This window comes from Rhinatrema bivittatum, chromosome 5 (assembly GCF_901001135.1).
Source record: "Rhinatrema bivittatum chromosome 5, aRhiBiv1.1, whole genome shotgun sequence".
NCBI lineage: Eukaryota > Metazoa > Chordata > Amphibia > Gymnophiona > Rhinatrematidae > Rhinatrema > Rhinatrema bivittatum.
The window spans coordinates 314,320,201-314,335,907 of NC_042619.1; the positions used below are offsets into that span (position 1 = coordinate 314,320,201).

The following is a 15,707-nucleotide window of genomic DNA, read 5'->3' on the forward strand; positions in this document are numbered from 1 at the left end:
GCTATTACTTAGAAAAATATTCATTTTTGACAAAATCTTGTAAAATATGGTTACTGAAAAATAAAACTCGGTGACAGTCCACTCTTAACAGTAAATTGAATTTCAAAGAAACATAATCAAATGTGTTGTCTTTAAATTCTCATATTAATTCTGTTTGATTCTCTAACATTTTAATATTTTTGTGGTATAAAAGTAACACTGAACAATGAAGACCTACATGTGGTTCTTGAGCTACAGGTTGAACAAATCTGTTGTGCAGTATTTGCAAACAAAATTTACAGTACTTTTCCTGAAAAGATCTACTTTATTTCATGACAAGTGTGTTGAAAATCAGACATACTATTACATAAAACGTCATTTATCCTAGAAAGGAAGGCACAGATAACCAAGACAATATGAACAAATGTCAGTTTATTACATACATACATATATAATATTAGTAAATCATAAGAGCCTCTCAGATTTTACATGTAGTTTATTTCCAGTGCTTAAAAATTATACTTTAAAATATTAAATATTGTGTTTATATACATTATAATTCCATTTCTTATTTCTAAACATAAATGAAGTAGAAGGAAGAGAAAGGATCTTTATATTTTTCTGACCCTTCAGTACTTAAAAGTTATTATATACCTGCAGACTAGACTATATGAAAATAGCCACAATTCCTCACCTTATTGTATGCTTCTTTTATATAAGCAGGATACAGCTGGTCAGCATATTTACCAATGTACAGTAATAGAACTTTTTTTATTTCTCAATAATTTTATATAAAATAAAATATACAGATGAGAGAATAATTTCTTACATTAGTTCATACACATGTGTTAAAGAAGAGTTTTATGTATGGCTTTGCAAAGGTAGATTATGAAGTGCCTGTCCTAGTTCACTTGTTCAGAAGCATTTTAAGAGAACGGGTTAGTGTGCTTACGATAGCAGCCATGGTGTTTGAATGGCGAGCCAACAGTTTTGCACTGGGATCACTGGAGACCTTGCCGGATGCTGCCTCTGCTGCTTTCAGCAGACAAATGTAGTTCATTACAACCTCATATATCTTGGCCATGATTTCCTGCTGCTGCGTTTCAGAGGTCATGACTTTCACTAAACGCATGCAGGCTTCTGTTAAGCAACAGAGGACTTGAAAGCTGGAAGTCATAGCCTGGAGCATCTCCTCGGGGCTTTTATCAGCCCTAGCCAATTTCCTGCAGGCACTTCCTAGCTCTCTTGATTCTATGGATAACAGTTGCTTGTATTGAGAAAGTTTAAGATCATAGGTTTCTGGGCACACTTCATCACTCTTCCCCAGACTTGGCTGCACGAGGCAGAGGAGCTCACGCGCATCCTTTTGTGCTGCAAGGAATCCATCAGGCACTGCATACACATTTTCCTTCAGTGCATTTATTCTAGCTATTCTAACGTCAAAGGCCATGTCATCGATGCTGAAGTTGCCTTGCCCAGCTCGCACTTCAGCTGCACTGTTTTCATGGGCTCTCATTGTGCTTGCTACGGGAGAACTGGTTTCCTCACTCTCGCTTTCAGCAGATAAGGGCAGAATGACTGGCGGCACTTGTGACTGATACAGGCATGACACCTGCTTCTTCCCATTCCCATCCTCATCTTCATCATCTTCGTCATCCTCATCACCATTATTTCTTTTATTCAGAAAACAATAGCTAAAGGGACCACGACACCGCCAGTTGCTGGCATCCAACTTTAGCAAGGGCAGTGTTCTGTACTGTTTGGCGTTTTTCTGCATAGGGTTTGCAGAAGACCTTTTGTTGTCTCTGCTTTCATAGCCCAAATTCACAGAACCTTGGGAATAACTTTTGGAGATTTTTTTACCTAATGGGAGTTCAGCTCTCTTTTCACATCTGGAGGCTTCCGCTTCGGTGGTCTCCAGGTATTTCAGGCTTCCTGCAGTCACCGTCTCCTCTGTGAGGGTCTCAATACCTGACCATGCTGCTGTAACACTGCTGCTGCTGCGTCTCAGCACCTTCCTGCTGTGTGGCATTCTGAGGCTCCCCCCCATCAACTCATACGGCCATGAACCCACCTCTGCCGGGCATGCCTGCTTCAACTGGGGAAGGTAATAAAAGTCTTGATTCTGAATTGGCACCTTTGAACTTAAGCTGATGTAGAATGGTGTGATGGGATCAGCTTTAGGACGTTTGGAAAAAGCTGAAGGCATGCCTCCTTGTCTTCCCTTCACAGGCTCTGTGAAAGCTACACTAGGGGTAGCAGAAAAACAAGAAAGAGAAACATTAAGCATTTCCCTGACAATATTTTATGATAGAATGTCTGGGAGTCTCTGTTTTTCCTTTCATAAGTATTAAAAAACATTTATATATATATATATACACACACACACACACACAAAAGTGCAAAGAACCCCAATTCCCTTATTTCAAAGAACATTTTTATATGTCAATGTGAAATCTAAGTTAAAAAACATCATAAATTGGATGCAAAAATATAGATCACATATATATCACAGATGTATATCATATATATAAAATTGTATATCCTTCAGAGAACCCTAAAATAGGGTAACAGCACTAATGTTTTAAATGATTTGAAAGATGATTAATGTTGCAAAAGAGGCTTTGAAGTCTGCTCCAGATACTGTTCCAGCAAAGAGACTTGAAAAGGTTTCCAACATGCTAAGAAGACAGTGGAAATTCACAGATGATTATGCTGTATTTAGCAAACTATTAATTAACAACAACTGAAGTCTTGAGACACTGAATTGACAAAGTGACATATAAAATAGAATCAACAATAAGAGATCGAGTCTTCTTCACTAAATACAGTCCATGCTATCAACACACGAATGGTTATGAACAATATTTTCCCCTGAGGAAGCCTTGACGGCGAAACAGAGGCCTTTGTAGGGACAGAGAGAATACAGAATATAGAGGAAGCAGAACGGAGACTAGAAACATCATTGGAATAGCAGTCCTGTGAAACAATTACTCGCAGGCCGATACAGACCAGTATGCTCGGCCGAATGCACCATTTAACACCCATTTGGACGCGCATTTTTATACTTAAGGGGTAATAGTGCATGGAAAATGTGAGGCCATCCTCCCCGAAACTAATAGCACTCATGACATGCAGATGCATGTTGATGAGCCTATTAGTTATTTGCCCGGTATACTGAAAGTAACATTTATTTATTTATTTATTTATTGTTTTTATATACCGACATTCGATTGAGATATCACATCGGTTTACATTCAGGTACTGTAGGTATTTCTCTATCCCCAGAGGGCTTACAATCTAAGTTTTTGTACCTGAGGCAATGGAGGGTAAAGTGACTTGCCAAGCCGCACATTTTACTCTCAGAAATTAACGGTAAGTCGGAGGCACCAAAAATACAAAAAAAAAAAACAAAACAAAACAAATCTATTCACTGATTGGCAGGTTCGAAAATAGAGACCTAATTTTGCCGGCGTCCATTTTCCGAACCTGTGGCTGTCAGCAGGTTCGAAAACAGATGTCGGTAAAATTAAGCGTCGTGTTGGACCTGCTGACAGCTGACTCTTCTACTAATAAGTGTTATGACCGTCGGTCGCAGATGACTGCGACCACGTCTACTCACGTCCTGCACCGTCCTGCTTCCCTCTCCAGGCCTGCTCGTGGTGTGGGCTAGTCTCCGCCATCGCGTTCCCCATGGTTCCTCATGGCGGTCGAGATGCTACGCGCCATTTTTTTGAATAGAGGCAGCGCGCTGCAAGCTTTTTTCGAATTGAAGCAGAAAGCGGATTGAACAACAGTGATACAGAACTGAGATGAGCAGAGGTTAAGCGAGTCCCCTGAAGAAGATGACATTCGAAACTGGGCCTTGTTGGGTATAAGACGCTTCGGTTGCATCAATTTCTCAGGATCACAGTTGCAAGTTAAGTATGGCTTACTAAGTAGCATTACAAGAAACAAATATGAGTGATTTTTAGTGTGGTGGTGGATGTTTTACATTCATGTATATCATGGACTTTTCCCAACATTTAAAAAAAAAATATTCAAAAGAAACACAAAAAAGTTTTTTGATAGGGTGGACAGTGGTGTTCATGATTAAAAATCATTAAGGGTAATCTGGATGGTACCTTAAAACAATTTTATGAAACATCACTTTTCTCCCTCCAAAGATTTTTTGGTTTTTCAAAATCTTTTTGGGCATTTTATAAAAACGTTTTTGCAAAACATTTTGGTTGTAAAAAGCGATGTATGAACAAGAAGTGGTTAAATAGAGATTAACATTTGATTCATCAGAGTAGTAATAAAAACTATCGAAAAAAAAAAATAATAAATTAAAAAAAGGTAATGCGGGATATGTAGTGACATTGCACAAAGGATCAGCAAACAGCAAAAAGTCTTGGACTGTCTGGCAGCTGCCATAGACAACCTGAGCACGTGCCTAGATGCTACCATGACTTCCACCACGACATCTATCAAGCTCAATACCTCCACCTCTACGCCAGTTCCTTGGCCAACCGTGTCCTTCCTGGCATCTCCATGCTTTTCAGGGAACCCTCTTATATGCAGGGGTTTCTTGAATCAATGCCATATGCATTTCTGTCTGCAACCAGCTTACTTCCCAGATGTGATCACCAAGACTACATACATCCTTTCCCTTTTGGATAGTAAGGCTTTGGCCTGGGCATCACCCCTCTGGGAGTGAGCTGACCCGGTCCTTTGAGATCTTCCAGGGTTCCTGGCCCTGTTCTGGTCCGTCTTCGAAGATCCTGGTTGAAGAGCCATTTCCGGGACATCACTTCTTCATCTCCAACAAGGCTCTCACTACGTTATTGAATTATGAAATCTCGCTTCGGAACTTCATTGGGATTCCAACTGTCTACGTTCCATCTTCCTCAAGGTTTGAGCTCTCGGATTAAAGATGAGCTGGCGGCTTGTGAATTGCCCTCGTCCCTGGACTCTTTGATTGACCTCACTGGGTGTATCGACCGTAGTCTACAAGAATGCTCTCAAGAGTCCAGAGCATCCCGGAATTCTACCTCAGGCTCATCCCGAAGTTCTTCTTCTCCCAGAATGAATACATCGCAGAATCCAGCAGAGGAAGAACCTATGCAGATGGGCCGGAGCAGACTCTCTCCTAAGGAACAATGGCATCACCAGCAATCCGGCCTCTGCTTGTACTGCGGCCAGCCCAGATATGCCATTGCCTCGTGTTCAGTCTGTCCAGGAAACTCCTGGGCCTAGGTTCTGCTGGAGGAGTACTCCTAGGCCTGACTTCACCATCTCATCCATTGACTGTCCCTGTGTCCATTAAGATAAGTTTCACACCTTGGCATTGGTGGACTCCAGGCCTGGTGGGAACTTCATATTAAAGCAACTCACGGAACACTTGCGGATCCCCACCATCCGTTCTCTGGTGCCATTTCTACTCTCATCTTTCCATGGAGAACCTCTTCCTGGTGAGGTTACCCACACCACAGCTCCTATTCAGCTACGCACCGGGACCCTGCGCGTGGAAACCATTACGTTCCATATATTGGACAAGGCCATCCATCCTGTAGTTTTGGGGCTGCCCTGGCTACAGCAGCACACTCCGCAGTTCGACTGGGCTACTCTACAGCTCTCTCGTTGGGGGTTCCTCCTGTTATAAGAACTGCCTAGAATCCGTCTCTCCTCTGCCTTGTATGACTACCTCGCCCTCTCTTCCCGGCCTTCCTCCGCAATATGCTTCTTTTGCTGATGTGTTCTCAAAAAAGGCCACGGATACTCTACCTCCTCAACGCTCCTACGACTGTGCAATAAATTTGCTGCCTAACCCAGAGCCTCCTCGGGGTAGGATCTATCCCCTCTTGCAGGTGGAGACCCATGCCATGTCAGATTACATCCATAAGAACCTGGCCAAAAGGTTCATTCGACCAAGTCTCCCACTGGAGCGGGATTTTTCTTTGTAGGGAAAAAAGATGGCTCCCTCCGTCCCTGCATCGATTACCGTGGCCTAAATGAAATTACTCTCAAGGATCGCTACCCACTGCCTCTTATCTCTGAGCTTTTTGATAGGCTTCAAGGAGCAAAAATCGTCTCAAAATTGGATCTCCACAGAGCCTATAATCTGGTCCGGATCTGTGAGGGCAACGAGTGGAAGACCGCCTTTAGCACGTGTGACGGCCATTTTGAATACTATGTGATGCCATTTGGGCTTTCCAACACGCCGCGGTATTTCAAAACCTGATGAACAAGGCTTTCAGAGATATGCTATACCAGTGCTTAGTTGTGTACCTTGCCGATATTCTAGTTTTCTCGCAAGACTTTCAAAGCCATCGACAGGACGTCTCTCGTGTCCTCCAGCGTCTGCGAGATAACCAACTTTTTGCCAAGCTTGAGAAGTGCTCCTTCGAGCAAGAGACCATTCCATTCCTTGGCTACGTGGTGTCCAGCCAGGGGTTTTGAAGAGCATCCGTGATTGGCCTCAACCTACAGGCCTCAAGGCCCTTCAGAGGTTCCTAGGCTTTGCCAATTATTATCGCTCCTTTATTCACCATTATTCTACCCTGACGGCACCACTCACAGCCATGACTCGCTAGGGGGCCAACCCCTCTTAGTGGTCACCCGAAGCCATGACGCCTTTCAGGACCTCAAGTCTGCCTTCCTCAAGGAACCATATCTCCACCATCCGGACCCTACACAGCTGTTTGTTGTCGAGGTGGACACCTCCGACATTGGAGTAGGAGCCGTACTGAGCCAATACTCTACTCATACTCTACACCCTTGTTCTTTTTTTCCCCAGTGCTTCTTGCCGGTGGAATGTAATTACGCCATTGGAGATAAAGAATTGCTGGCCATCAAGCTGGCCTTTGAGGAATGGCGACCGTGGCTCAAGGGAGCTCAACACCAGATCACCGTATACACGATTCATAAAAATCTTGAGTATCTACATCATGCTCAGCATTTAAAACATCACCAGGCCTTTTGGTCCTTCTTTTTTATCCGATTCAATTTCATACTGCGTTATCGCCCAGCCAATAAAAATGGTCGTGCCGATGCTCTCTCCAGGTCTTTCATCACAGAGGATGTACCCGATACCCCATGGCACATAATAGACCCTGCCAAGGTCATCCTGTCTGCCACCTTTCCAGTACCACCGGGGAAGATGGTGGTCCCTCGCCAGCTATGACAGAGGGTTTTACAATGGGTTCACGACTCTTTGACCTCCGGACATCCGGGCCAATCCAGAACTCTCTCCACTGTGCAGCAGTACTATTGGTGGCCTACAATACAAAAAGATACATAAGCTTGTGTTGAGCCCTGCCCTACTTGCGCCCATCATAAACCTCCAGCAGGAAGGCCCTGGGGACTCTTGCAACCGCTTCCCATTCCAAGTGAGCCCTGGACCCATATCGCAACAGACTTTATAGTGGATGTGTCTGTCTCCAATGGGAACAATACCATAGGGGTCACTGTCAACTGTTTCTATAAAATGGCCCATTTCATGGCACTACCCTGCCTCCCATCGGCGCCTCAGCTGGCCAAACTGTTCTTTAGGCATGTGTTCCGGCTCCACGGCTCCCCAAGCACATCCTCTCGGACCATGGAGTTGAATTCATTGCATGCTTCTGGAAAACCCTCTGCAAGAAATTCAATATTTCATTCGATTTTACCTCGGCCTACCACCCTCAAGCCAATGGCCAAACAGAGAGAAGGGCAACCAAAATGATAAATGGAATGGAACAGCTCCCCTACGAGGAAAGGCTGAAGAGGTTAGGGCTGTTCAGCTTGGAGAAGAGACGGCTGAGGGGGGATATGATAGAGGTCTTTAAGGTCATGAGAGGTCTTGAACGGGTAAATGTGAATCGGTTATTTACACTTTCGAATAATAGAAGGACTAGGGGGCATTCCATGAAGTTAGCAAGTAGCACATTTAAGACTAATCGGAGAAAATTCTTTTTCACTCAACGCACAATAAAGCTCTGGAATTTGTTGCCAGAGGATGTGGTTAGTGCAGTTAGTGTAGCTGGGTTCAAAAAAGGTTTGGATAACATATAGAAACATAGAAATGACGGCAGAAGAAGACCAAACGGCCCATCCAGTCTCCCAGCAAGCTTCACACTTTTTTTTTTCCATACTTATCTGTCGTTGAAGCAGAGAGCTATGCTGGATATGCTTGAAGTATCAGACTTCCTCCCCTGCCGTTGAAGCAGAGAGCTATGCTGGATATGCTTGAAGTGTCAGACTTTCTCCCCTGCCGTTGAAGCAGAGAGCTATGCTGGATATGCTTGAAGTGTCAGACTTTCTCCCCTGCCGTTGAAGCAGAGAGCTATGCTGGATATGCTTGAAGTGTCAGACTTTCTCCCCTGCCGTTGAAGCAGAGAGCTATGCTGGATATGCTTGAAGTATCAGACATTCTCCCCTGCCGTTGAAGCAGAGAGCTATGCTGGATATGCATTGAAGTGAAGTATCAGGCTTATTTGATTTGGGGTAGTAACTGCATAAAAAGCAAGTTACTCCCTGCTTTTCTGTGAATGCAAATCCCTTTCCCTTGGAGGAGAAGTCCATTAATGGCTATTAATCAAATTTACTTAGGGAATAGCCACTGATATTAATTGCATCAGTGGCATGGGATCTTCTTAGTGTTTAGGTAATTGCCAGGTTCCTGTGGCCTGATTTGGCCTCTGTTCGAAAAAGGATGCTGGGCTTGATGGACCCTTGGTCTGACCCAGCATGGCAATTTCTTATGTTCTTAGAGAGGACTAATAGAACCTTAAAACAATTCATGTGAGCCTACGTAAGCCTGCGGCAGGATGACTAGGCCAACCTCTTTCCATTTTTGGAGTTCGCACTTAACTCCCATCAGTCCGCCTCCACCGGTTCATCTCCTTTCCAGGTGGTCTATGGACGCCAGCCTTTGCCACCACTTTCACTCCCACTGTCCATGGCATCTCCAGCAGCACAAGCTATTGCCCAAGAATTGCACCAACTGTGGCATAATACCCAACAGCTGCTCAAGCAGGCTGCCCAGAGATCAAAGAAGGCCTTTGACACCCATCACTGCGAAGCACCCCAGTTCCAACCAGGGGAGAAGGTATGGCTCAGTACCAAATTTATTCGACTCAAGCTGCCCTCAGCTCGCTTCGCCCCTAGATTTATTGGCCCCTTTCCTGTGCTCTGCCATCTGGGCCCTGTTACCTACTGACTCCAGTGCCTTCACAAAGATTCACAAAGTTTTCCAAGTTTCTCTACTAAAGCCTTTGGTTCTCTGAGGATTTTCTAAAAAACCACTGGACCCCCAGCCACTGTCCTTGGAAGCAGATGTCACATATCAAGTCTGAGATGTCCTGGACGTTAGAAAACGAGGAAAGAAAATGGGAATATCTCCTCTCATGGGAGGGCTTTGGTCCTGAGGAGAACAGCTGGGAACCTGCGGCCAATATCCTGGACAAGGACCTCATTTAGCAGTTCCATGCCAAGCATCCTCGCAAACCCAAACCCTCGGGGGGGGGGGGAATCTTAAGCGAGGGGGTACTATTATGACCGTCAGTCACAGATGGCTGCGACCATGTCTACTCATGTCCTGCACCGTCCTGCTTCCCTCTCCAGGCCTGCTTGTGGTGCAGGCTAGTCTCTGCCACCACATTCCCCAAGCTCCTCATGGCGGTCGAGACGCCGCCGCCATCCACGTCGACATTGTGCCCTTCTAGGTGCGCGTGCCACTGGGCCCTCTTTTGAAGCCTCTTCGGCGGGAACCTCGGGGGCGTCCTTGATTGAGGATGTCATTGGATCAGGGTTCTTAAGCTCCACCTTCGCCCTCAGCTAGCTGACTTGGCAACGAGTTCCATTACGTCTCTACGAGCTCCTGTCTCCGTGATCCTGTGGTGATGCTACTGAACCTTCTTGTACTCTGGACCCTGCCTGGTACCTGCTCCTCAGGGGCCAGCATGCACGCTCTACAGGGACTTGCTCTCCTGACTTACCCTGCTCCTCAGGCTGGCCCTACACCCTCCTGAAGTCCTATCTTGCTGGCTTCCTGCTCCTCAAGGCTGCCTCTGGGAAATGCTTTCACCACTTGGGAGTTCTACCTCAGTGCTTTTCCGCTCCTCAGGGCTGTGCCTATGTTCTAAACAGACACTGTCTGGGCTTCCCCACTCCTCAGGGCAGTGCCTACGTTCTATACAGAGACTGTCAGTGCTTCCCTGCTCCTCGGGGTAGTGCCTATGCCTACACTTGGGACTGTCGGTGCTTCCCCGCTCCTCAGAGCAGTACCCTTGATTCTACCACTGGTCACTGCCGGTACCTTCCGCTCCTCTGGCTGGTTCATGTCATCATCTGGAGACCTGACTTGGGCCTCCCTGCACCACGGGTTGGCCTACGTCATCGCATCAGTACCTCTGTCGCTGCACAGCTCTGCCCCTCGGGGTTGCCTCCCTGGAATACCTCCTGCAAGTCCTGTCTTGTGCTTCCCGCTCCAAGGGCCTGCCTAGTGCCATCCCCTTCGGAGCTCTGCCCAGGTACTGATCTCCAGCCTGCCTACCTGCTGTGGGGTCCCTCCTTGTTGAGTCTTTTACTCCGCTCCTTGGGACCTCTCCATAGTTTCACCCAGAGATCCCTGCTGTGCCAGACCTCATCTCCCGGTGGTGTGGACCTGAGGGGGCTCCTCCTCACAGGTGGTAACAACTATCACCTTGGACCAAGGGTCCACAAACCCACAAACCATTACAATAAGGAGGCACTAGGGATGTGCTATTGTCTCTAGTGCCTCCTTATTAGTGCCTGGTCTAATTTAAAAACTGAATCATATGGCCAGGAGAGGTGCCAGGGCGTGTGTCGGGAGAGCAAGTGCTCAACTTGGAGCGCCGGCTCTCCCTCACCTTTTATTAAATCGGCCTGAAAGAATCCATTCTTGTAGACTGAGATTCAACTGTATCCCCTTTTTAATGAAGGTATCTTACATGTGACTCCTTTGCAATTTACAAAGTATCTTTCTTGAAGTTCAGCTCTATTGCAAGTGTGATTGTTTCATTACAAGCACGTTGTACATATTTTGACAATGTTTTATGTTGATATTTATTTATTTATTTATTTATTTATTTATTTAAAGGTTTTCTATACCGGCATTCGCGAAAAAATCGCATCATGTCGGTTTACAATTAACAAGTGGATAGGGAACAAAAAGGCAATAAATCTATACATGTGTTGCGCTCGTGGCTGCTCTTCGCCCTCACTCCACCCTCTCTACCTCTGTGGCGACTCCCTCCGGGTCTGATGGACGGCTTGCTGCCGCAGTGTCTCTATGCCACTTCTTCCCGGTGTCCCCGGACCGGCTCGACGCTGCGGATCTGCCATGTTCCTGATAACGTAGGGCGCGCGCTCCGAAGTATGTACCAGCAAGGGCGCGAACCTCAGGGGCGTTCCCCTGTATTGTCGTCATCCTCTTCCAACATAAAAGGTCTTCACTTACGCTTACGATTTGAGTTAGCAAGGACTACGAATCGAACTCGGTCAAGGAATACGAATTCGTCCAAGCTACTCTGCCTCCTCGTACTTACCAGAGGTACCCGCTCCTCGGGGGCCTCGCTCTCTCTTCTCTATTTCAGATTGCAGATAGGAACCGGTACTCGCTCCTCGAGGGCCCATGTTCCTGAAGACTATTGCAGATACAGACAATCGTGAATTACCTCCATTCTCTCAGAGCTTTCCCTAGAACCAGGTACTCGCTCCTCGAGGGCCTAACTCCTTCCAGCTACTGAGCCTCTTTAAGAATCTATGTGAGATTGTCATCTACTACTGACTATGTATACAGCATACCCTGTCTACTCACTATCTATAATCTCTCTACAGCTCAGCAACCCTGGGATCGCAGTTCCAGTATCTGAGGGACTGCCGGGCATATCAGCTCACTACTGCCGCCTCTGGTAGTTTTACTAACCTGTCTAATAAAGAACTATCTGTGTCTGTCTCCATACCCAAGCCTAGCCGGTGGTCCCTCTCAGGATATCCTCCTGGCTGTGCTGTCACCTGCAATAGCCCCAAGGATTCACCTATTTACATTAGAGTGCTCACTCCTCCCACTTCAGGAGCTGAGCACAATAGACTGCTAACTCTCATCTGCTTGCTCCTCTCATCAGCATAGCAGATCCTAACAGACTGCTAACTCCTCCCCTCTGGTGGAGCATATTATAACAGATTGCTAGCTCCTCCCCTCTGGAGGAGCAGATCCTAACAACATGTTATAAATGCATAACAATACAGAGAGTTTAAAGTGGTGTGAATGAGGAATGACTAGGGAAATTGATAAATATGTGTGTGTTATTGTACCAATTTTATTTTTTGAAATATTTGTCTAATAAAACTTGCAACATTAAGCATCTTTCAAATCATTTAAAACATTAGTGCTGTTACTTACACGATTTTAGGGTTCTCTGATGGATTATACCATTTTAGGTACCCATGTTCCATTTTTATTTCATTTAGATCCAATATAATGTTCACCCAGACTCTGTAGGCCTGATGTACTATATTCTGAGGACAAATTTCAAATGCTTTTTAACCGGGTAACTAAGTACGGACACAGGTAAAATGGGAGGCTGCAAACTGCCCTTCCCTAAGAAAGGGCAGGTTCATGGAGGAGAAGGGCAGAGCCAGCTGATGACGTGGAGATTTCATTTTGAGATTAGCTTTATCACTGAATTATGCCAACTGCTTTTTACTTGTTAAATATACATGTTGTATTTACAGCATATACATTTAAAGGGGCACAGCACAGAAAAAAATAGTTGAGCTGAAAATGCAAAACTGAAAATAATTAATCTAAAATCTTACAAGTAAGGGGAAAGAAAATGTCTTTACCAGTTACTGAAGAGGTCCATATTGAAAAGCATTTAGCCGTGTAACTTAGAAGTTAGCCAGCTAAATTAATATTTGGGTACTTATCCAGTTAAAGTCTAGCCAGCTAGTAAGTTAGATGGCTAGAGTTTTGCCAGATAAGTTAGGGGTGTTCCAGGGCTGTAACGGGGAGGAGTTGAGTTAGCCTGATAAGTTAACCGGCTAACTCTGATATTCAGAGTTACCGGATTTCATAGCTATATAACAGGCCGATACAGTAAGGAGCGGTAGGAAGAGCTGCGTTAGTCCCGGGCGCACCCGCGTTTGCCGCACGCACAGTCCGGCTCACCTACCGCTCGATACTGTATTAAAACCGCATGCAAATTCAAGCCGCGTCCAATACGCATCCAACGCGCGCCCATGAAGCGCAATCCATTTTACTGTATAGGCGCATTATACAGCGCCTATACGGTGTCCTGGGTGCGCTGGTACCTGTCATTTAAAATGTCATTTCAAATGACATTTGAAATGACAGGCACCAGGAAGTGGATCCCAACTTTAACCAAAGAAAACCTAAAATCCCCTCCTCCCGAAGCGACTCAACATGTAAAATATGTAAAACCTAAAAATCTAAAATCCCCTCCTCTCGAAGCGACTCGACATGTAAAATATGTGAAACCTAAAAATCTAAAATCCCCTCCTCTCGAAGCGACTCGACATGTAAAATATGTGAAACCTAAAAATCTAAAATCCCCTCCTCTCGAAGCGACTCGACATGTAAAATATGTGAATAAGTGTAACCAACTTACTTTTTGTTTCTTTTTCAGTCCTTTCAGCCTTCTCTGCCGTCCTCCGGAGGGGGCCGCCGGCGGCGAAAGCGTCTTTTAACGGCCCCCGCCGGGGAAGACGGACGAACGCACGCCCGTAGTGCACGGGCGCTCAAGCCACCGAAAGCACGTGGACGGGCGTGCGTGACGTACGCTGTGACGTCACGCACGCGTGTTCATGTGCTTTCATTGGCTTGAGCGCCCGTCAATTTGGGCGCTCTAGCCAGCGAACGGCTAGTGCGCCCAAATTGACGGGCGCTCAAGCCAATGAAAGCACATGAACGCGCGTGCGTGACGTCACGGCGTACGTCACGCACGCCCGTCCACGTGCTTTCGGTGGCTTGAGCGCCCGTGCACTACGGGCGTGCGTTCGTCCGTCTTCGCCGGCGGGGGCCGCTGGAAGCCACTTTCGCCGTCCGCTGCCCTCGCTGGCTGCCCCCTCCGGAGGACGGCAGAGAAGGCTAAAAGGGCTGAAAAAGAAACAAAAAGTAAGTTGGTTACACTTATTCACATATTTTACATGTCGAGTCGCTTCGGGAGGAGGGGATTTTAGGTTTTACATATTTTACATGTCGAGTCGCTTCGGGAGGAGGGGATTTTAGGTTTTAGGTTTTACATATTTTACATGTCGAGTCGCTTCGGGAGGAGGGGATTTTAGGTTTTCTTTTGGTGGAAAGTTTGCCGTCTACCCTTACCCCTGCCTCTAACGCAGGGGTAGGGGTAGGCGGTAAATTAGCAGGTTAAACACGCGGCTAAACTGCAGTTTAAAAAGGCAATAGTCGGGGCGCGCATTACTGAATGGGGGGGAATAGCTAATCCGATCGTTTACATCTCATATACATGCCGCAGGCGGAAAGGGGTACCCGTTGATTTAAAGAAGCGGTAAGGATGGGTTAAAAGGGGTAGTGAATTGCGGGTTGGGCTAACGCGGCAAAATTGTGAGTAGAAAGCGGGTTAGAAGCAGGGTAACCAAGCAGGGTAACCGCGGACGCACTTTACTGTATCGGCCTGTAAGTTTGGTCAGGCCAAAAAGCTAATGTTTGCTGGCTATAGTTAGTAGGGGTGTGCATTCGGATTGACCGCATTAGTGAAACGCAACTCATTTTTTTTTTTTACTTAAAAAATTGATTCGACATAAACGATCGGATTTCCCACATATCGAACATAGATATGTTCGATATGTGGGAAATCGCGATTGTTGAGCCAAAATAAAAATATAAACCCCCTCACCCTCCTTAATCCCCCCCCCCCCCGACTTACCACAACTCCCTGGTGATGGAGCGGAGTGAGGACGCCATTTCTGCAATCCTTGGCGAGAAGCATGTGACGTCGGCGGCACGTTGAGTGACGCCGGCGTCACGTGATTCCCGGCTCGTTCGCGCCGGACGGCTCGTTCGGCCCAAAAAGAACTTTTGGCCAGCTTGGGGGGGCCTCCTGACCCCCTCAAGCTGGCCAAAAGTTCTTTTTGGGCCGAACGAGCCGTCCGGCGCGAACGAGCCGGGAATCACGTGACGCCGACGTCACGTGATTCCCGGCAAGTTCGCGCCGGACGGCTCGTTCGGCCCAAAAAGAACTTTTGGCCAGCTTGGGGGGCCTCCTGACCCCCTCAAGCTGGCCAAAAGTTCTTTTTGGGCCGAACGAGCCGTCCGGCGCGAACTTGCCGGGAATCACGTGACGTCGCGTCTGAGTGACGCGGCGCCACGTGATTCCCGGCGAGTTCGCGCCGGACGGCTCGTTCGGCCCAAAAAGAACTTTTGGCCAGCTTGGGGGGATCAGGAGGCCCCCCCAAGCTGGCCAAAAGTTCTTTTTGGGCCGAACGAGCTGTCCGGCGCGAACTCGCCGGGAATCACGTGACGCCGCGTCACTCGACGTGCCACCGACGTCACATGCTTCTCGCCAAGGATTGCAGAAATGACGTCCTCACTCCTCGCTCGATCACCAGGGAGTTGTGGTAAGTCTGGGGGGGGGATTAAGGAGGGTGAGGGGGTTTAAATTTTTTTTTTGCACATATGTACATATACCCAACTCATTGGATTTTTTTTATGTCCATATTGGCCGCAAGTGGGACCCCCTTTCGGACATAAAAAATATGAA

At 46.7% G+C, this 15,707-nt stretch overlaps 1 protein-coding gene across 5 annotated transcripts in view; it reads right to left on the reverse strand.

Moving 5' to 3' along the window:
- Positions 1 to 403: 403 nt before the first annotated feature.
- FRMPD4 (FERM and PDZ domain containing 4) overlaps positions 404 to 15,707 on the reverse strand; it is a 1,001,692-nt gene continuing 986,388 nt past the window's right edge. For 4 of the 5 annotated variants that reach the window (XM_029604343.1, XM_029604344.1, XM_029604342.1 and 1 more), the window contains one exon: positions 404 to 2,223. In XM_029604343.1, coding sequence (XP_029460203.1) covers positions 887 to 2,223 — 1,337 coding nt within the window. In that variant the 3' untranslated portion in view covers positions 404 to 886. Of the gene's footprint in view, positions 2,229 to 15,707 lie in introns of all 5 variants that reach the window. The other variant, XM_029604346.1, reaches the window with a different exon arrangement.